Source organism: Acomys minous (assembly GCF_964271855.1).
Source record: "Acomys minous genome assembly, chromosome: 3".
In the NCBI taxonomy this organism is placed as follows: domain Eukaryota; kingdom Metazoa; phylum Chordata; class Mammalia; order Rodentia; family Muridae; genus Acomys; species Acomys minous.
In genome coordinates, this window is record NC_140485.1 from 26967867 (window position 1) to 26990747 (window position 22881).

At 45.3% G+C, this 22881-nt stretch overlaps 1 protein-coding gene across 6 annotated transcripts in view; it reads left to right on the forward strand.

Moving 5' to 3' along the window:
* The first annotated feature begins 4382 nt into the window (after window positions 1–4382).
* The window catches only part of FRMD5 (FERM domain containing 5), a 263034-nt gene continuing 244535 nt past the window's right edge, over window positions 4383–22881 (forward strand). For all 6 annotated transcript variants that reach the window (XM_084774313.1, XM_084774316.1, XM_084774310.1 and 3 more), the window contains exon 1: window positions 4383–6022. In XM_084774313.1, coding sequence (XP_084630439.1) covers window positions 5921–6022 — 102 coding nt within the window. In that variant the 5' untranslated portion in view covers window positions 4383–5920. The remainder of the gene's footprint in view (window positions 6023–22881) is intronic.

Below are 22881 nucleotides of genomic sequence, written 5' to 3' on the forward strand. Positions count from 1 at the left end.
TTCTATGTAGCCAAGGATGGCTTTGGACTTGCTTCATTCTTGCTGTTTATATAGACTTTGGCTATTAATTTTGAAAGGTGTCTTGAGTTGGCCGTGCTGGCTGGCACATACTTGTAATATAGCTCTAAGCAGGTGGAGGCAGGAAGAGGGTCAGAAGTTCAAAGTCATCCTCAACTACGTAGCAAGTTGGAGGTCAGTCTGAGCTACATGGGATCCCTGTCTCAAGAAAAATAAATGCCCAGGCCCAGAAAGACAAACATGACAGGAGCCTAGCATAATCATCCCCAGAGAGGCTCCATCCAGCAACGGATGGAAACAGATGCAGAGACCCACAGCCAAACATTGGGCGGAGCTCAGTGACTCCTGTTGAAGAAGGAGAGGAAGGACTGTAGGAGCCAGAGGGGCCAAGCACATCACAGAATCAACTTACCTGGCCCCATAGGGGATCCCAGAGACTCCATCATGGATCCTGCATGTGACCGGTCTAGGCGGTCTGCATATAGGTTCCAGTTGTGTGGCTTGGTCTTTGTGCAGGATTCCTAACAGTGGGAGTGGGGAGTGTCTCTGCCGCTCTTGCCTGCTGTTGGGACCCTTTCCTCCTACTTAATATGAGGAAAGGTGGCTAATCTTAGTGCAGTTTGACATGCCATGGTAGAAGGGAAAAGAAGGAGGGGTGAGCGGGGTTGGGAATGACTGGGAGGAGAAGAGGAAGGAAAACTGCAGGTGGGATGTAATATATAAGAGACCAAATAAAAATAATAATAAAAGAAAACCAAATGACTGTATTGAATCAGAGTTTCATTGAATCAGAGGCCAAGGTCTCCCTTGGGCATGAAGGTTACATCCTAGTTCAATCGTCCCAGGAAGAGAGAGTATCTGAGAAAGGAAACGAGACTTTAAACGTGGGCTCTAACCTAAGAAGAGCTGTTGGCCCAGCATGTCCTACACATGGACAGGGGAGTTTGGCTGAGGACAGGAAGCTATCTGTAGGCACATACACAGTCTGAGAATTTGGGGGCACTTATACGTTTAATGCAAGAAGGCTTTCAGGATAACCATGTCATATCTTTCAAAGTATTGTTAGAAGTTATAGCCCATTTTTTCTTTTCTTTTCTTCTAGTGCCCAGGATAGAATCCAGGGTCTCACATGTGCTAGAAAACTGCTAAAGCCACATTTCCAGCTCCAGAAATCAGAGCTTGGTCTAAACTGTGCTATAGGGAGGCTTTGATGAGAAAGATCCGTGTTAGCAATGTTCCCATTAAGAAAAGGCAAAACTCCCGGGTTTGGTGGTGCACGCCTTTAATCCCAGGACTTGGGAGGCAGAGGCAGATAAAGCTCTGTGAGTTCAAGGCCAGTCTGGTTTATGTAGTAAGTTCCAGGGCAGCCAGGTGAAGGAGAGATAAACCTGTTTTTTTACGGACCCAAGTGTGGGATCAGAACGGTCTTGAGGGAACAGGTGATGTTAATCCACTAGAAGACCAACCATCTCCTGCAGGAGCTTGATTGTTGCCTGCTGAAAAGATCCCGTGAACAGACTCTGGGAGGAGATATATAAATGAGCCCAGAACTGGAGGCGGGGCTTTTTGGAGACTTCAGATAGTTTTGCCTGTTCATTGCTCTACCTCTAGCCACTCCTAGAGAGAACCGCTCGAGGGAAGGCTTCGTGGCTCTGGCTCCTGCTGAGGTTCTGGGTTCTGGTTACTCCAGGTTCCAGCAGAAAAAATCCTGCTTATTACGCCAGGAGAATCGTTCCTCGGAACTGATATCCTTACAGTTTTGTTACTGTGTTCGTTAATCCTTTTTTCCTATTGTTTTGGTTAGTTGGGTTATAAGTGATGTACGCTTGGTTTATAAGTTGTAATAAAATATATTGGTTAAGAAAATTGAGCCTACAGCCAGGACTATGTAGAGAGGACTCTGTCTCAAACAAACAAACAAAACCAAAACCAAACCAGAAAAGGTGATACTTTTTCCTGTCCAAACCTAGGGCAATGCAGTCCTGGTTGGAGAGACACACCAGCAGGGTATATGGGTGGGGTGGGAGTGGGAGTGGGGCATCTGAAGTGAAGGCATCAGATATTTCAGGCATATTTGGGAGGTGGTGTTCCCTCCCCTGATGTGACTATAAGTTTTAAATGTCAACTTGACCCAATATAGACCCACCAGAGAAGAAAGTCTCAGTAGGACCCATCTAGATGTGACTGGCTGAGGCATATCCGCGCACGCGCGCGCGCGTGTGTGTTTGTGTGTGTGTGTGTGTGTGTGTTGTCTTATGTTAGTAGAGGTAGGAAGACCTGCACATCTGTGAGAGGTACAAGGTAAATTCCTTGGGGTTGCGTCTTGGACTGTTTGAAAGTGGAGAAGGCGAGCTGAGTAGGAGCATGTGTACACTCTCTCTCTGCTCGATCGTGGATGTGAGTGGCTGCTTCGGCCCCCTCCCAGTGATGGACTGTACCCTGGAATTAAAATAAACCCTTTTACCCTCTACACTGCTTCTGTCAGGAAGTGAAGCTGGGGACTCCGTCACAATAGAGAAGGGAGCTAGCGTACTGGTAGCGCGGAAGGTGGGGCTCACAACCATTGTAATTGGCAATTTTGTTTTAAACATAGCTTCCTTATCATTAAAAACATGAAAGCACAACATTGTGGTTCTCAAAGGCACAAGAAGCCTGGTGTTTTTGTTTTCTTGAGATAGGGTCTCAGCACAGGGTGGTCTGGAATCCACTTTGTAGTAGAAGGGTGACTTTGGACTTCCTGATCCTTTTGCCTCTACCTCTGGAGTGCTGGGATCATAGCTGTACACCAATGCACCTATTCTATGTGGACCCAGAGTTTTGGGCAAGTTAAGCTGGCCCTCTAACAACTGAACTATATTCCCAGCCCCACATGCAGCCTTTTAATGAACAAACCTTCCCCATACTGGTGGGCTCAGTAAAGGAGAAAAAAAAAAGTATTTTTTCAGTTTGACTTTATTGGAACCCCATCTTTCCAAGTTTCCCTTAAACCTTCTGCTTATGATCTTTAAGAGGAATATACTAGACTCTTGAATTTGTTTTCCACCCTCTGTTCTGTATCAGGGGAGAGGACAGTTTGCAGATGCATCTTATGCACAGGCATGGGCGAATCTTGAAGTGGGGAGCTTCCGGGCAGACCTGATTTCCTTAGACCAAGCAAGGATGCTACGGAAAACGCTGGCAAAGCAGCCACCACCCTCACCCTTCTTGATTGCCCTACAGAACGCCTACTTTGGAAACAGCACTCGGTTCCTCGCAGCTTTCTGGATTCATGATGCTCTGCCTTTTTAGCCTAACAGCTGCTTCTCTGCATAACCTGCTAAAGATGCGTCCCTATCATTCACACTAATGGGTTTCCTCTAGCTTCTTGGGCATCTTTCCTTCCTCTTTTAAATTTCCTAACAAATAGCAACTTTTGCCTTCAACAAAAGTGCTTCCTGCTTGAAATTTTCCATTTTCTCCCAGTCACACAACAAAGCTGGCCTTCATAGACTGTTGGTTGACACAGTCATGATTATACCTGTCTACAAGGCCTTCCAGGAGCTCGTAGTTTCTTCATGGATCTGCCTTGGACATACAGATACGGCAGTGTACCTACCATTCCATTTATCGGTTCATCATTTCCAGGGCTATAAAGTGCAGCAAGGGAGCAGTGAGTGCACAGAACAGTGGTGATGAGAAGGGCGGGGGGGGGGGGGGGTGTGTGAGCAGGGGTAGGGGGGTGAGAGGGTAGGGGGGTGAGGTGGGGAGACTAGGTCCAAAGATACTGGGGAAGCATGCTGTAAAAGTTAAGAGCCAGCTAGGTGCTACACACCGCTAATCCAAAACTGGAGAACTTGAAGGGGGCCTATTTTGGGGTCATCTGAGCTACATAGTAAAACTCCATCTCAAAATTAACACAAAGGTTGGGATGTGGCTCTCAATATCACAGCTTCCAGCAACATTTAACTAGCAAATGCAAGGTCCTGGGTTTGATTCAGGCAAACAGGTAGACAAAAATTAAGTTAAAATAGGGTTGGGCCTAGGAGTGCATTTTTTTTTTTAAAGATTTAATTATGTATACAGTGTTGTGTCTTCAACTGCACATCAGAAGAGGGCACCAGATCTCATTATAGATGGTTGTGAGCCACCATGTGGTTACTGGGAATTGAACTCAGGACCTTTGGAAGAGCAGCCAGTGCTCTCAACCTCTGAGCCATCTCTCCAGCCCTGGGGTGTATGCCATTAATCTCAGTACTTGCAAGATAGAGGCAGGCAGATCTCTGTGAGTTCAAGGCCAGCCTGGTCTACATAGTGAGTTCAAGTACAGCCAGAGCTACACAGCAAGACCCATTTTCAAAAACAACGAGATTTTTCTTCTAGTCTACTATAAGGAGGTTTAATAGTTATGTGTTATGTTGATATAATAAGAGCATATATGTAATAAGAAATTAATAATTCATTATTTTAAATGGATATATTTCTCGGAGCACTAATGTTTTCCACTGGTATTGTTTCAGCGCTGGATCTTATCACACGCTCCGCCAGGGCTCTACTATCGAATTACACCCCTCTCCTAATTTGATTCCTTTATAACATTTCCTTCCGTTGAAATCTTTGAAGGTAGAGCCAGTGGGATGGCTTAGCCGGTAAAGGTGTTGCCAGGTAAGCCTGGCCCCAGCGAGTTTGATCACTGAAACCTACATAAAGGTGGAAGGAGAAAACTGATTCCCACAAAGTTGTCCTCTGACCTCCACGCTTGTGCGTGGTGTTTATACTCCATGCGCGCACGCGCGAACACACACACACACACACACACACACACACACACACACACACATTAATATTTTAAATAACATTTTGAAAGTGACTATGTCTCTTGATGAACTCCTGGAAAGGAACTTTAAGCCTGTAGGTTGTGGAGGACACAAAGGAATGGAGGCATTTTCCCCTTTTCTTTGTGCTGTATAGCTGCTGACCTATTGTGGGTTTTCTCCTCCGAAGTCTGAAGATGTAATAATTCTTTCAAAAAGTGCCAGGAAAGGTCCACCACTTCCTGTTCGTTACCCTGCTATGAAGCACACCTCAGTCTCCTTTTGTCTTCAGAAAATAAAAGGAGGGTTTGAGCAAAGCGTTATCGAGGCGCCAAACGCGGGCGCTTACAAGCTTCTGTGGTCGCAGCAGTGTAAATAGCTATTGAAAAACGGATGTTGATCAAAATAAGGGTGCGCGAGGCACAGGGGTCCGTGGAGCCGACTTAGGGCAGCGTACAGGTGGGGGCAGCCGCCAGGTCTGGAATCGTGGGTGCCTGTTTTCTGCAGGTGCCGCCTCCTGGGCTTAGCTTCCAAGAGCACAGGGACCGCGCGTTGCAGGAAGCAGGATTTGACTGCTGAAACAGCTCAAATGTTGTTCCAGGTTGTAGACATCAATCTTGCCAAGTGTCCGCTCCTGGCCCAGCCGAGGACAAACAGCATCCATACCAACCCACCGCCCGCGAAGGGAGCAAGCGAGGGCTTGGGACGCTAGAGGGCTGGCCCGACTGAGTTCGGTACTGCTGTTTTGCGATGATTGCTTCCTCCGCCCGCTCATCATTCTCATTCTCTATTCTGATTGGCTCTTCTTCCTGCCAATCGGTTCCGCCGCGCTGACCTCCATTGGCCCCCTACCTAGGCCCCGCCCTATGAGCTGGGCACGGGCAGCCGGGCGCTCGGGAGAGAGCCCAGCTTTCTTGGGGTTTTGGGGGGTAGGCGGTGGTGGCTCTGGAGAAGGAAGAGGAGTGGGGCGGGAGGAGGCAGCGGTGGCGATCCGGCCAGGGTGATGGTGCAGGTGCCAGGGGCCGGCGCGGAGCTGCCGCGCTGAGGGGCGACGGGTCCGGAGTCCGCAGCGCCGCCGCGTCGCTCCCGAGGACGGGCGAGCGGGCGGGAAGATGCTGAGCAGGTTGATGAGCGGCAGCAGCAGGAGTCTGGAGCGCGAGTACAGCTGCACCGTGCGGCTGCTGGACGACAGCGAGTACACCTGCACCATCCAGGTCAGCGCCGCGTCGCCCGCTCGCCGGCCCGCCCGCCCGCTCGCGGGATCCCGCTCCCCAGACTCGGCCAAGTTGGCGGGGGGCCGCCGCCCGGGGTCGCCCCAGCTTTAGCCCCGGCGCGGCGCTTTTGTCCGCCCCACAGCCGCACCGCCCAGCTCGCGGCATCCCAGCCCGAGCTCAGCCGGGGGCTGGTACCACGCGCCGCGCGCCCCTGCGGGGTGAGTCGCGTCCCGCACCCGCAACTCCTGCTCTGCGCCCTCCCGGGAGGGGGACCCCGGGTCTCGGCTCCTCCAGCCGGCGGATAGGAAGCACCTTGGGCGGGTATCCGGAGCTAGGCGTGCGGGGCGGGAGACGCCTGCCCGGCCGCCCCGTCGGGGGACGCGGGCTGAGGCTCCCCCGGCCCCGTCAGGCCCGCCAGCCAGCCTTTATCTCCCTGGTTGGAAGGATAAAGGTTTATGTCATAATTTCTCCCGAGCGTTTGTGAGTCAGACGGAACGCGCAGCCCATGCAGAGTGGCCTATTGAAGGCGCCCAGCCCTCCGTGCTTTGAGGATTTAGCTCCCTTCCTCGTCTTTTGATCCCCAAATCTCAACGTGTTGGTTATTTATGGGGGTGGGGGGTGTGAGGCAAAGGTTTTGCAACAAGTCCCAGCGATTTGGAGGCTGGCAGTGGCTGGAAAGAATCAGGGACGTACGGAGAAGCCAACAATGCAATAATGCCGCACAGCATTTCTTTCAGAACCTGGCGTTTTGAAAGGGTTTTTACAACCCCTTGCTTGTGTCCCTTCACTACTGCTGTGTGGCGCGTCAGGCGTCATATAGTGTTTTCCCCAGGAATGCGGTCTCTCCTTTATAAAGTCAGACTTGAAAGCACTGACAATGCTCTTGTGTTTAGTTCTTTAACCAGAGGACCCTCCTCTCACAGCCAGAAACTGCTCTTTGTGGCAAAGCAAATTGAACTGGACTGGGAAGGGTCTCACCTGATCCTTTTTCTTTCCTGAGAGAACCCAGAGGAGGGGTCTAAGCTCAGATGTGACAAAAATTGCCTGCCTAGACCGTAACCCTCAGGGTGCCCATCTATCTATCTATCTATCTATCTATCTATCTATCTATCTATCTATCTATCTATCTAATCTATCTATCGCCTTGCTGACAGTGCTCAACAGCATAAAACAGAGACGTGAGAAAGACCCTCGGCAGTGTCTGAGAGCAACTGCTTAATGCTGACTGTGCTCAGTTCAGCAACCTTCTCCCCCCCCCCCGCACCTCCCCCCCCCCCCCGCACCTCCCCCCAAGCCCTGGGCTTAAGTGCTGACGGCTGCCAAAGATCCAGGAAAGTAGAGATAGAGCACAGACTCTTTTTGAAGTCTGCTTAATACAGATTAAATGCCCATAAAGATGTTAGCCATTAAATGAAAGGGTTTTTGTAGTTAACTATGATGGAAAGACGGTATGTATTATTTCCCAACTCGATGAGTGGCATGCTACTTTTTGTTTCTATGGTGTCATTGTTTCTACGTACAGTTTGAGGAGAAAGCATGGAATCAACACCTTTGCTATTTGAGTACATTGTCAGGAGGAGCCTTTAAAGTCTTTATCTTTTCGTTTAAGAATTTAACAAATGTGTAAAATAGCCTGCCAAGGGCAGTGTGAGGTTTGGGCTTCATAAATCTGAAGAACACTTTTGTGGTATATAGTGACATAAATTTTCTCCAGAAGATCATTAACTTTTTTTTTTGCCAAGGTGTAGAATACAAACAAAACATCACTTCTCCCAAAATGTTTGATAACCTTGTGGTTCAAGGTGTCATGAAAGGCAGCTTTTTATTCTTCCTTGATTGTAGAACAGGCGAGGTTGTAATTGGTGATGATTCTTACTGTCATTGAAAAAAAAACAAAGAATATTTTAAAGTTGAGTTGAGTTTATTGGACTAATGTTTATATGTTCCACTGTGTGCTCTTATGCTATAGTTTAATGTTGTAAGAATTAATTGTGGCTCCCATACACAGTTTAGATGTATTAATCATTGATCATGGTGGTTTTGGTGTAGTCTATAAGACAGAGGATTTGTAGCATATTTGTCATTTTTTACACCACTATTTAGTGTTTTGATTTTGTTTTTACCCATATGAGAAAAGGCTTGAAAAAAGGACAGTCTCTACACAATTCTAATATTTTTTATATACAGCATTTAGAGATTGAGCTTTTCTTAGCAACTTTCCCTTTTTATATTTTTACTGTGTGTGTTGTGTGTGTGTGCCCACATGTGTGTGCCCATGTGTGCTTATTTGTTAAACACTCGGTAGAGTTTTTAACACGGAGGGAGAAGGGTGCTCCCCGTTTTGCTGAGCATTATTCTCAGTACTTCAAGAATGGTAATGCTGTATATTTTACATCTTTTGGTGGTGATTTGAACTCCTTTTTTCTTAAAGAGCTATACTTTCATTTAGATGGTATGGTGTCTAGTTTAGAATTTTTTTTATGGCTTTTTGAAATAGCCAGAGGCCATGTAGGGCAATACAGAGTTAGAAATATATCAATGGGTTGGTATCATGAAAGGCATGTTTGCTAAATTTCAGCCCTATGACAGTTCTGTCAAGGCATTGGTCTAGCGGCATTTCATATTGCAGTTAGAGCGAGCTGGCCTTTAGGATGTAATTGTTAAGGTAACTAGAACGGCTTCTATCTTGGCAAAGACGCTTCTCCTCTTTTATCCTTTCTGATGTGGAAATTCATCTGTAGACCAGGAGAAATGAAAGTATACAGAGGAGGATTGTAGTATAATTGCTCCCCTGTGAAGAACGTTGCTAATAGCCAGTTTTGAAGGTCATTGCCTCGCACGTTCTGATCTGATCCATATTTTTCACACTTCTGCTTTTAATCTATGCAAATCTATATCCATTTGCCACGATTACTACCTGAGATTTTATTTGGGAGAAAGAATAAGGGGAAAAAAAAAAAGAAAATTCTAGCTAGTATCTTTGAAGTTGAACCTGAATTTAGATGTCTAGATACATTCTGTCTTAAGGAATACACCTTTGGTAGTTTATGTTATTAAGGATATATTGCAGACTTTCTAGTAACAATAGCCGTAGGACAGACAAGTATTTTCCAAAAGAGGTATTATAATATATTGGGGGTGATAACTGGAAGGTAAAGCCACCCTAGATATGAATTAGATTTTATTTGAGACACTTTTAAAATCACAGATTAAGCAGCCAGGTTAAGCAGATTGTCAGTTTGTGTTATAAGTAGTCTGTGTGTGCGGAGGCAGTTCTACCAAGGGGCCAGTGTCTGGATCTGATTGTGGCTCAGCTAGTCATCGTGAGGCCTAGAGTGAGGGAGGGAGAGAACAGCTAAATGGAGCCAGAGACCTGTGTGTTCATTGTGACCCATTTCCCTCACCGTGTCACTATGGATTGATTATATATCCATTGTACCAAATGAGGAACATGGCGTGGTGGGTTGGTAGGTGGGCCCTGTGCTGAGCGGCTGAGTATGCACTAAGTGTGCTGTTGGACACTTTGTGCCTTACACGAAAGAGGCGGGTAGTATTGCTTCTCTTTTATAGTTGCCAAGACAGGTCTCAGAGCTGAGAGGAATTTACTTACTGTTAGTAGATGGCCTTACTGTATTTAAACCAATGTCTTTCTAATTCTTAATCTTGTTTATTCTCTAGTCTGTCTCAGTTGCTTCCTATCTTTCTATCATAATTTCCTCATCTATGCAATGAGAACATAATGCTTATTTCATAGCGAAAAGAAAATTACATGGAAATATTACAGAAGTAAACAAGGAACATTTAAAAGTAAAATTGGGGAATTCTTAGTTTTTTTGTTTTTTTTTAAGGAAAACAAGTCAGATTAAATTATAAGTTGCCTTAAAATGATTGCAATTAGTCTCAATGAAGTAAAATTCCACCCTGGAATAATATAACTTCTTAATAAAACCTTTCTTTAAAATTTAAGAACTTGGGGCAGGGCACAGTGCCGCATGCCTATAATCCCAGTACTCAGGGAGGCAGAGGCAGGCTGATTGGTTGTGAATTTGAGGCCGGCCTGATCTACAAAGTGCATCCAGGCCAGTCAAGGCTACACATGAAAACCCTGTCTTGAAACACACACACACACACACACACACACACACACACACACACACACACACACACACACACACACACACACACACTTTTAAGACCTTGGCCTGGTGAGAGAGCTTAGCAGGTGAAGCTGCTTGCTGCTAAGGCTGACTACCTGAGTCTGATTCCAGGAATTCACACAGTACAAGGAGAGAACCAGCTCTGACAAGTTATCCTTTGACTTCCCCACCCGAGTTCCCATCTGTCTTCCTCTGTCTTACCTGGGTCTTTGGCTTTAGGAGGAGGTCTATTTCTGGACTGTGCCTCTTCTAAGAATTTCTGCTTCCTATTTTGTAAGTTGAACCCTTGGTTTCATTAATGCAGAAGGAATGTTGGTAGAAAATTAAGATAATTTTATTCACAGAGAAAACCACAAAGCTGTTGTATTTTCATGAATATTGATTTTTTTCTAAAAAAATTTTACAGAACAGGTAATTATGCTGTCTCAGGATCTCTGTTACAATAGCAAGTCAGTTAGTCTCTAGCTCTTGAAATTAAGATAACTGCAAAATTAGCCTTCCAGACTCCTAAAAGCACTTGTATTGCTTCTTGACTTCGGTATTAAATATTGTATAAAACTAATTAGATATTTTATAAAATATATCTTCTTGGCACAGAAAATGAATTCTGGATACATGGTTGTCTCCCCATTCTTCTGGCTGTTTATGGGGTGTCAGTGGCCCTTGGGGGATCCAGGGATGTTCGCCATGGGTATGAATTTGTATTCTATTAAATGCTTGGCATGAATGTGCTAGATGAGGCAATTCCAGCAAACCATGTAATAGAAGACCATGAAATGTTGGGTTTACTTCATCACCCAGAGACTCATTTATTACAGCTGTGTATCAGATGTTAAAAATAGACTTTTATTTATTTGTTTGCTTGAGATAGAGTCTCTGTATTTATGTATCTCTGGCTGTTCTGAAACTCACCATGTAGACCAGTCTGACCTTGAATTCTCAAAGATTCACCTGCTTCTGTCTCCCAAGGGCTGGGATTATAGGTGAGTGGTCACCACACTGGGAAACCTTTTTTTTGGGGGGGAGGTTTACAGATTTGGAGTTATTTATGTACAGGGTTGACATATGTAATGCAGTATCAGAAACAAGATATTTATGGAAGAACTTTGTTGATAATGAAATAATTGCTACACTGAAAAGATAAAAAATATTTTTTTATGGCAAATTATACTTGAGAACTTTTTAAAAGGATAGAACAAGAGCAAGCTGTAAGTTATGAACTTGAAGGCTTTGGTTGGTTGGTGGTGACCCAACATCTTCCATCCCAGCACTTGGGAGGCAGAGGCAGGTGGACTTTTGTGAGTTTGAGGCCAGTCTGGTCTACAGAGTGAGTACCAGGATAGCTTGGGCTATACAGTGAAACCCTGTCTCAAATAAAATAAAACATTACCTCACATCACCTAGCTTAAGGCTTATACAGTGCTAGCTCAAAAACAAACAAACAAACAAACAACAATAACAACCACAAAAACCATTTGTTTTGATTTGTGTTATATGATTGCAGTGACGGATACTCCAAAGTGTCATGTACCTGAAAACAATAAATATCTTCTAACTCTGTAACTCTTTTTATTTAAACCCATCTCTCCGAAACCAATTTCCTCTGAAGAACTCCTCCTGTGTGTGTGGACAGGCGTGTAAATGTGACATTTATGGCATCTTTGACATCTCTGATAGCTCTGCGGTTGTCCTTTGTTGAGTTCGTGGAGCCCCAGCCTGTAAGCACCCGTCTTTGGGTTTTTCTCCTATCCTTAAGTTGTATTCCCACCCCCATCCCCCACCCCTGCAGGTATGAAGAGCCTAGACCGAGTGGCTGCTATGCCAGTGAAGCGCGTCCTGGAAACCGAGTGGCCGGCCAGCACCAGCACTTTGAATGTGGCGTCCTTTGTAGTTCTTTCTCTCTTACCCCAAAGTCAGCACTGCACAGAGCAGGGTGTAGACCTCCAAGTGAGCTGTGCTGCCCAGCTGTCTCTGCTGAGGGCTGTTTCAAGGTGAATTCACCTTTGACAGAACAGCCTAGTCAGTAACATGCTGCCTGAGCTAGCGGACCCTGCTTCTTGGAGCAGCTGCCTGCGGGCCACTCTTCCCTCAGGTATGCCTTGCCAGGGCTCATACAGCACAGGTGAACTTGGAAAGGACTGGCAACACCTTGCAGCCCTCTCATCTGTGTGGTGCTCAGCTGGTGGCAGTGGCTTGGCAGCAGTCGCTGTCCCGCTTGTTTCCTAGGTTTGACCCTTCAAGCTCAGGTCATCTGTGTGTGTGTGTGTGTGTGTGTGTGTGTGTGTTTGTTTTGATTTTTATGCAGCTGAGCGATTTGAGCGGTACTAAGCCATTTTCACCTCGATGTTGCTTGGTGAATGTTCCCCCCAAGGTAAAAATATTCAGTTATGTGTCCATTCTACCATTGAAATAGGTCTTCTATTCACTTAAGGCTCTGGGCATTGGTGACAATACAACTACGTTAAATGTAAGGAGAGTCAAAGTGGATTAAGGAGAACAGAATCTAAGAGTACATCCTTCTGCAATCCCATGCCTGTGCCCCCAACCCTGTGTGTGTGTGTGTGTGTGTGTGTGTGTGTGTGTGTGTGTGTGTCAGGGGGGCGCTTGCTTAAATGGGACTTAGATTCCTTAATTATTCTTTATTTTTTTTGACATAGAGGCGCTCTCTAAACCTGGAGCTTACCAACTGAGCGAGACTGGTTGGAGAGTGAGCTCTGGGAATCCTGTCCTGTCTCCGCAGGCACATGCTTCCACGCCGGCTTTTCATGGATCCCAGTTCAGGTCCCTTGCTTGCGTAGCTGAACTGCAGTCTTTCTGAGACTGATCCCTAGATGTAAATCATGCACTTCTTCCAAGGCTACCGTGCGACGGCCCTCACTGTTGTCAGGGTTCTGACTAGTGTAAACCAGTGTATCTGTCTTTCACCAGCTGAAATGGCTTTTTATTTCTGCAGATGATGTTTAAATCTTTCCAACTTATTTATGGTCTAGGTTTGAAAGACAGGAACATGGTGAAAACTCTCAGGTGGAGAGTCTCTAGGCTTTTGCCTGTGGATACAAGACAAAACACAGACATGCGAATCAAACTCTCTAAGGAGATCCTTCGGTGCCATGCTCACACAGGCAAAATAATTGGGCCACATGTTTGGCATCCATTGAGTTTGTATACAATAGTTGCATTCACTCATCTGCAGAAAACACCCCTTTGACAGTGGTTGGAGCTGCCCCCACTTCTCATTACTTGCATGACCATGACCTCATCTGCCTGTTTGTATTACAAGTGCTCTGGACCACTCCAGAAATGCTTTAAGGCTCACTCTTGAGTGTCAGTGATCATTTCAAAGCCTCAGAAAACTTGCCCACTAAGGGAACCCATTCAAGAGCAGAGCAAATTTAGCTGTCTCATGCATCATTCAGAGAATCTTCAAGCTATTTTATAACCCGTAGCTCCTTTTTTTTTTTTTTTTTTTTTTTTTTTTTGTAGATGGAATAAAGTAAGGAATGGATAAAACCAAGGGCTTTCTTTCTTTTCTCGTTTCTTTCTTTTGTTTGTTTTTGCTTTTGCTTTTTGAGACAGGGTTTATTCTTGTATTCCTGGCTGTCCTGGAACTAGCTCTGTAGACTATGCTGTCCTTGAACTCACAGAGATCCACCTGCCTCTGCCTCCCCAGTGCTGGGATAAAAGGCATGTGCCACCACTGCCCATCAAATCAGTGGTTTTCAAATTGTGTTGGATCACAGAATTACCATGTACCCAATTGTGTACTCACTTGAAGTATGAATTCTTGGCCCCACTTCAGCTCTAGTGAACCAGAAACTGGAGAACAAGTTCAGAAACTGTATGTATGTATGTATGTATGTATGTATGTATGCTCAAATGTGTTGGCATGCATACATGTGTGCACATGATGTGGAAGCCAAGAGAACAACCTCTGATGTTGTTCTTTGGGTCCCATCTACTTTTTTTTTTTTTGAGGCAGTCTCTCACTGCCCTGGAGCTCACCAGGGAAGCCAAGCCAGGGATCTACCCGTCTCTTTCCCACTGCTGAGATGACAAGTGTGCGCCGCCATGCCAGGCATTTATCTGTTTTCTTGTTGGAGGGGTTCTACGGATCAGGTTCTGGTCTTCGTGCTTGAAAGGCAGGCCCTTGACCAACTGAGCCATCTTTCCACCTGCGCAGCCCTTTAGAACAAGATTTGCAGGTGGTTCTTGTGCTGCCGAGGGTCCCTGCCTGACTGCGGAGGCCTTTATAAGGAAGATTAACAAGCCTCATTTATTGGATCTGGAAAGTGAGAGAGAAGAAGCAAAAAAGGAATCTCACATTTCTAATTTTTATTTTTGAAATGCTCTTACTCTCTTACTTTGTTTATACACATGCAGACCTATCTTCAGGTTGGCAGGGCTCTAAAGATTCTGTTCATCGTACCATTTTATGTTATGTTTATCACTTAGATGTTTTTCATCTCCTTGCTTAAAAACAATTCAGTCATTGCATACTCATTATTATTTTATATGGATGTCTTAGCTACATGTATGTTTACCACGTGCATGCAGTGCCCATCGAGGCCAGAAGAGGGCATCAGATTCCTGTAACTGGAGTTGATAGTTGTGAGCCATCGTATGGGTGCTGGGAATCGAACCCAGGTCCTTCGGAACAGTAGTCAGTGATTATTACCACTGAGCTATCTCTCCAGCTCCTGATTTTTGCATATTTATGTATTGTTTTCTAAATACATATTCTCCATAGCTTAGAGCATAGTAAGAAGGAAATAGTAAGTGCCTTTGTCATTTATGAATTTACTTATAAGCTAAAAACGTCATGGATTGAGGGCTATGGCAACTGATAACACTTTAACAGTGAAAATATATGTGTGGGGAGGCTTAGAGGGGGAGGGACCCTAAGTTAAGAAATAGTTGTCAATGGAGGTGAAAAAATTTTTTTTTGTTTTTTTCCAGATAGGATTTCTCTGTGTAGCCTTGGCTGTCCAGGACTCACTTTGTAGACCAGGCTGGCCTCAAACTCACAGAGATCCACCTGCCTCTGCCTTCCAAGTGCTGGGATTACAGGTGTGTGCCACCATCGTGCCCGGCATTGGAGGTGAAATTTGATCTAGGTTATGGAATATGGCCAAAGCCAGAAAATGGGACTTAGGAATAGATAGAGGGCATTCCAGGCTGAGTTAAGAACCTGCTTTTGATAGACAAGCTGAAGATGTGAATTCTTTAGTTTTTTCTTTTAGTGTGTTTATCTCACTTCCTCTGGTGTAGTTGAGTCAAACAACAGAAGTATACTTGCCGAGGGAGAATTACTGTCAGCAAAATTTCAATCATATTTGGCAGACTGAGAGGAATCAGTCAAAACTAAAAATAAATGCATAAAGCTGGTGGTAAGTGCAATCTAATTCTAAGACTGCGTAACACACATTAATCCTCACGGAGCAACAATGCAGCACGTTTCAATCTTCATCCTGTAGCTGTAGCAACTACCTACGAATTTTATTTCCAAGAATCCTCTTTTCTTGGGCAGCAGTGTTAATGACCAAGTTCCAATTTTCAGCTGATGCTTAAATAACTCCTGATGGACTCAGTTCACCTTTGGTTGTTCAGCAGCAGCTACGAAATGTGACGCATGAAACCCTTAAAAAGGCACATTTGAGCACCTCTGTCCCTAAGCCTGTGCCCACCAAAAATAGCTTCCAGATCACCAGGACATGCTTCCCTAGTGAGCCCCTTCCTGCCGGCCCTGAAGCTGCCAGCCCTACCCAGGGGGCACTTGTAGCACCGGACACAGTGCCAGGCCGTAGCTTTGGAGATGGGAACCTCCAAAAAAGCAGTGCCTGGCATTGGGCAGTCAGTATTCGGCAGATTGCCAATGCTTATCGGTTGTTTTGCTCTGGAAAAAGAAGAGATCACATGAGGTCCGATGGTTGGGGGCTCGCTGAAGGTAGGACCACCCCGTTGTTGGAAAGAGTAAGGGAGTTTGCTGTGAAGTAGTGTAATAGGAGCCAAAAAAATTTAGCTAAGGTCTTTAGGCCCAAGACTTGACAAAACTAACAGCGGGACATCAAAACAGCCTGTCCCAAGGCACACACAAATGTCTGGGTGCTCCCATTGAACCCGCACAGTCTGCCACGTCATAGTCATAGAATCGTCTGTTGCCATAGGTTGGTATACAGCCCCCCCTACCCCCAATGCTCTAACTTACAAGCTTCTAATGTGGGCCTCTACCTCATCTCCAGACTACCTAAGTGGGGGAGCTGCCATCAGCATTCCCCGGGGGGGCAGGGGGTCCCATGCTCTAGGCAGGTACCACTAAGACTCAGACCTTGTTAGGCACGAGCCAAGCGGGTAAGAACATTGATCAGAATCCGAGAGAGCAGAAGTAATCATCGCTTCACTGGAGGATGTCATGTATTTCCAGGGACAATTTAGCAGGTGCAAGCACCCAGCCAGGCTGCTTCCTTTCAGGTTTTTGTCTCTAGAAATATCCCCACCGCTGAAGTGACTATGGATTGGCGTTCTGTAGATCGGAAGGACTTGATGGGCTAGCGGAGCCGGCTGTACAACAGGGTAGACGACCAGCTCTTCGGGATTCTACTCAGAAGTTAGTCTATGGAAGGAGCTTGGTTGCTGAGCGATAACTCCAGAGCATGCTCAGCCTCAGAGTCCGGTATGTGTGAGCTACGGTAGGAAAAAAAAGTATTTTGCTTGATGTAATTAGAACTGCAACCAGATTTTGCTTTATTTTGTTTTGCAAGGCAGAATTTCTCTCTGTGTACCCCTGGCTGTCTCGGAACTCCATTGTAGACCAGGCTGGCCTCGAAACTCACAGAGATCCGCCTGCCTCTGCTCCCTAGTGCTGGGATGAAAGGCGTGCACCACCACCGCCCTGCTCACAGCCAGATTTTATAGGCAGGGGTCATGACCCGAAAAAAATCAGCACTCTCTTTAATTACCTTCCTAAATAAAATAATTTTAAAAACTCTGTGTACAAGTGCTTTTCCTAGATGTGTGCCTGCGGAGTCCAGAAGAGGGCGCTGGATCCCCTGGAACTGGGGTTATTGCTGCTGTGAGCCACCTCTGGGCTCCAGGAACCAAACCCAAGTCCTCTGCAAGACAGCAAGTGCTCTTAACTGCCAAACCACCTCTCTAGCCCCTGCTTACTTTTTAATATATATGGAGTGATTTAGACAAGCTTATTTAAATGAAAACCCACATTATAGAAATCACATCTAACAACTGTTTTCTAATAATTTTTATGGTAAAGAAGACATTACTCATACTCTAATTTTAATATTGCCTGCAGTTGACAGTCTGATTTTTAAAAAAGAGACAGATATAATTATATACTATCTTGCTGCAAATTAGATCTCCCAGCATGTCATCATAAAGCATTATGGACTTTTTATTAATGATATATCACATATTACATATCTTTACTTTCTGGTTGAAAGATAATGGCAAGAGAAGTAGAAAAGCTATTTTTCCTTCCTCAAATTCTCATCCCTATCCCCCTTGTGTTGAGGTCTAGCCAAGGAGTTTGTGCGATCTAGGTCAGCAACTCCACCTCTGCCCGGTGCTTGCAGATACCATGGTCGTATTTTGTATGTTCTTTCTTGATGTGCTGATGTTACTGCTCATCTCTCACTGTCCCCTTGCTTTATGCTGATTTGTACTTTCGGCCACTCATTTAATATGACCTTTCTCATTTATTTGGTGCTGGAGATCGAACCTAAGGCCCAGTTCATGTTAAGCCTCATGTACAGCAGACCACACAACACTGGTCACCATCTCTAATTTCTGACGCCACTCAGATCTGCCTTTGCCTATGTTAAGACTTTATGTGTGTGGTTATGCCTTCTTTGGCAGGAGATGAGAGGTATTGGAAAACAGTAAGCCTGGCAAAATGGCTCACTGGGTAAAGGTGCTTGCCCTCAGTTTGATCCCCGGAACTGACACGGTAGGAGAGAACCAACTCCCCAAAGTTGTCCTTTAACCTCCACATGCAGCTCGTGGTGCCTCCCCTCCCCCCCCAACTCCACCAGTGTATATGGTGATATATGACCTTGTAGTTCGTTCTTGCTTTTGTTGTTGTTTGTTTGGTATTTTTTGTTTTTGTTTTTGTTTTTTTGTTTTATAAGACAGGGTTTCTCTGGGTAGCCTTGGCTGTCCTGGACTTGCATTGTAGACCAGGCTGGCCTCGAACTCACAGGGATCCACCTGCCTCTGCCTCCTGAGTGCTGGGATTAAAGGCATGCACCACCACCACTTGCTGTTGTACACACCCACCATGCTGCCCACCATCTCGGGCAGGATGATCATGCCCTTCAGGTGGGTCTTCACCACCTCCTGCTTCTCCGTGGGTGGAGGCCCCTTCTTGGCCTTTGTCAAGCGCTTGCAAAGTGCATGCTGCTTCTTCCGCAGGCCACAGTTCAGGCGCTGCCTGTGGTGGGCGCTGTTCACTGCATCAACCCCACTTAGCACATGTCCAGCAGTTGGCCCAGGTCCACGCCTTGGTAGGTGGACTTGCAGAAGGTCTGCTGCTGCAGCTGCTCCACTGCAGCCTTTCTTGACAGCCACTCGGAAAAGGAAGCGTTGGCTGCGTCTCCCCTCTGGTCTCTCAGTGCCAGACCCTTTTGTAGTTCACAAGAGATTTGTTCGTAGCCCACTTTCCTCCGTGACCGCTCTCTGTGTAGCTGTAGTTATCTCAGAGTGAGGTGCCAGAGGAAGAGCCTGGGGTTCCTGTCACTGGTAGAACCTTGATTTTACAAACACAACATAAAATTTATCTACTGTCCAACATAGATTACGTTTTGGGGGATTGATTCATGTTAGTCAAAAGTCCTAGGAGCCCTTTTAAAGATTAATGTGGAATCTGCACTGGTTATATTTGGATTAATGACTACTAGCTTCTGCTCTCGGTAGGCAGTGATTTTAGGATCAAAGATGTTGGACAAACAGATTAAGAAGTTGCTTTAGAAAACAAAAGGAATCAAATGGTCTTGGACAGTAGTCTTCTTCCATGTTGTGTAAAATTCTTATATGTCGTCCACTTCCATAGTTGTAGTTTATTAATTATGTACCTAGGAGACTAAGGAGCTTTCTCCCTCGAACAGCATGTTAATAAATACTGATAAGTCTGTAGCTCTTTCTTTTCCATTTTATATTAAATCCTTTTATTCAAGCTGGGCGTGGTGGCGCACGCCTTTAATCCCAGCACTCAGGCGGCAGAGGTAGGTGGATAGATGTGAGTTCGAGGCCAGCCTGGACTACAGAGCGAGTCCAGGACAGCCAGGGCTACACAGAAAAACCCTGTCTCAAAAAACCAAAAACAAAAAATAAAAAACAAACAAAACTTTTATTCAAACAGATGAATCAGATATGAAGTGTTTATGATTTTTCCAAGTAGGTTAAATTTCCCTCCCCCTCCCCACCCTTCCTTCCCTCCTTTTTATTTTTTTAAAAAGATCTAGACAGGCTGGTGAGATGACTCAATGGATAAAAGTGCCCGCCTCAAAGGTTGGAGGACCCTTAAAGGTGGAGCCAGTGCAAAGGTGGGGGCAGAGAAAGTTGTCTTCTGGTTTCCATACACATGCCATAGCATCACCCACACATGTGTGCATGCACACACAGAGTAATAGTAGTGAATTACAAAGTATAACAGGTGTCTAGACAGAGGGTATGATGATGTTTAGTTTAACTAGGTGACTAGGTTTGGGAATTTCTTTTTTTTTTTTTTTTTTGGTTTTTCGAGACAGGGTCTCTCTGTGTAGCCTTGGCCGTCCTGGACTCACTTTGTAGACCAGGCTGGCCTCGAACTCACAGCGATCCGCCTACCTCTGCCTCCCGAGTGCTGGGATTAAAGGCGTGCGCCACCACGCCCGGCCTGGGAATTTCTTATAACTTGACAATACAGTGTTTGCCCCTTAAATTAATGGACTCAGCTAGATAACTTAAATTTTATGTTGACTCTTACTAGTTTATCTTTTACAGGGAGATGGTTTTCTAACTTTGATTTTAAGTCACAAGGGAGTGGTTTCTGACCTGACCCTCACAGTTATGACTATATTATTAACAGTGTCATAGGCAATATTTCCCCTCTTCCTTCCTTCGTTTACAGGTTCTCACCTTAGTTCAGGGTGTCCTGGAATTCACTAAGTAGCCCACATTGGCCTTGATCTCTTAGTGATCCTTCTGCCTTAGCCGTCTTAGTACTGGGATTGCAGACATGACCTCTCCCATGTGGCTATCATAGGTGATATTACATATCTCCTCCACTCCTGGGGGTTTGTGGTCTGTTTGTTGTTTTGAGGTCCTGGGGATTGAAGCTAGGACACTCTGCATGCCAGGCCAGTGCTCTGCCACTGAGCTCCAGGCTGGCTCCTCCTGTTGATAACGTGGGTAGGCGGCATTCCGCGTGTGTTTAGACCTCAGTGAGGATGAATTCGGACTGCTCTCAAGCTTCCAAATGCTGCTTTGTTTTGTTTTCATTTCTACAGTGTAAATAAAATGTCAACATTTTAGCTCAGAATGCATAGCTACTTAGGAGGCACTGTGTAACCTTGTTTAGAAAAAAAAAAGTCAGTTTTTTGGGGGGGTGGATGGGAGGGGAGGAAGAGATGCCCTTTACAGGCGTGTACTTGTCAGAAGTCTGACAGATGAACACATGGGGCAAACACTATGGGCTTCTGTGAGGTCTGATTTTTCCTCCTCCAGCATCTGGCAACTGGGCATCTGATTTATCTCCTAAGAGTTCTGCCTTTACTGGTGTCATTACTGTGGTTATGTGATATGAGTCTGGTTTTTTACATCTCCCCTGCCTCTGCCTCCTACTAGCTGGAAGTACAGGCTTTAGACCCTAGGTCTGGCGTGCACATTTTAAATTGGATTACTGTCTTCTTGTTGAATTAGAATTCACTGTGTATTCTGGATCTAATATCTTTATCTGATACTTTAAAATATTGCCTTTTGTTCTGTGGAGTATCTTTATTTTTTTCGAATATTTTTATTTATGTGTATGCATATGTGTTTGGGGGATATGTGCATATGAGTGCAGATGCATGTGGAGTCCAGAAGATGGCATCAGATCTCCTTGAGCTGGTGTTACAGGTTGTTGGGAACTATTAATGTGGGTGTTAGAAACCAAGATAGTGGTCTAGATATTTCCACATGAGAACGTATGGAAAGCTCATACTGTGAGTTTTAAAAAATATTCTTTCTCCCATTGAGGTGTGTTGGTCCGTTTTCTTGAAGATCACCTGGTTATAAACGTGTGGCTTATTTCTGATTCTCAGTGCTGTTCTGCTCATCTTTCTACCTTCATTCTAGTGCCACATTCCTTGATCGATTTAGCTTTTCAGAAAGTTTTGAAATCAGGAAATGTGAATTCACCAATTTTGCTGTCATTAAAAAAAAAGATTTGTGTGTGTGTGTGTGTGTGTGTGTGTGTGTGTGTGTGTGTATGTGTGTCCCTGTATGTGAATATGTGTATGTGTGGGTGCTGGTGCCTGTGGAGTCCACAAGGGGGCACCAGTTCTCCTGGTGCTGAAGTTAGGGGCAGTTGTGAGTTGCCTGACACGAGTGCTGGGAACCAAACTCAGGTGCTCTTAACCACTGGGCCATCTCCCTGGCTTCCTAGATTGTTATTTTAAAAATGTATTTTTGTTTACGTGCGTGTGTCTGTGTGAGTAAATGCCATATGTATGCAGGTACCTGTGGATATGAGAAGATGGTGCCTGATATCTTGGAGCTGGAGTTACAGGCAGTTGTGATTTGCCTGATGTGGGTGCTGGGAACTGAACTTAGGTCTTTTGGAAGAGCTGTAAGTGCTTTTAACCACTGGCCCAACTCTCTAACCCCCAACTTTGTTCATTTTCAAGATTGTTTGGAGCTGGTTGTGCTCTGTTGTCATTTCCATATGCATTTGGGGGGCTCAAGTGCAGCTAGGTGGTAAATGCTTGCCTAGCATTCATAAGGCCCTGGTTTGATCCCTAGCACCGTAGAGAGAAGTGTGTGTGTGTGGGGGGGGGGGGGGGAGCTTGTCTTGCCCATAGCCCTGATGTCTAGGATTGACTCAGAATGTTCCTAGCACTTGGTGTGGTGTTTTGTGGTCATGCCCAGCTTTATTTAGTTGATGAATGAAGAAGGATATTGAAAAGCCCCCCAATTAATATTTGTTATAATTAGAAATGTTAAATATTTCCTTGATGGTAAGAGGTGGTAATAGAAAGTAAGCCATCTTTCATGCTCTGAGAAGTGAGCATTATCTTTCCTTAGGAAACTGATTTCTAGTACAAAGCCTTCTAAAATGACTGTCCTGGGTTTGTAAGTAATGGGTAGGAAATGTGGCACAACTGTCAGAGGTTATAAACGACGACGCATTATGAAAGCAGGTGAGGGAACAAGCAGAGATTTGCTGTGGGGAAACAGACATATATTTTGTGATCAGTTTTGACAAACACAGGCAGTGGCCTGTCAGTGCGGAAAGGGTAAAGTGGAATTCATTAACTGTCATCATAATGGTTAAAATAAGTCATTTTCTTTTGTAAGGAGGAGGTGGTTCTGAAGCCTTTCCTGGGGTTTCCAGTTCTGCACTGGTGACTCTGAGGTTGGCTGAGGAGGGCTGATGAGTGCAAGCTTAGACTGAGGGGATTTTATTAGCTGCCTGTGGTGGGTTTCAGTGGGCTTATGTGATAATAAGAT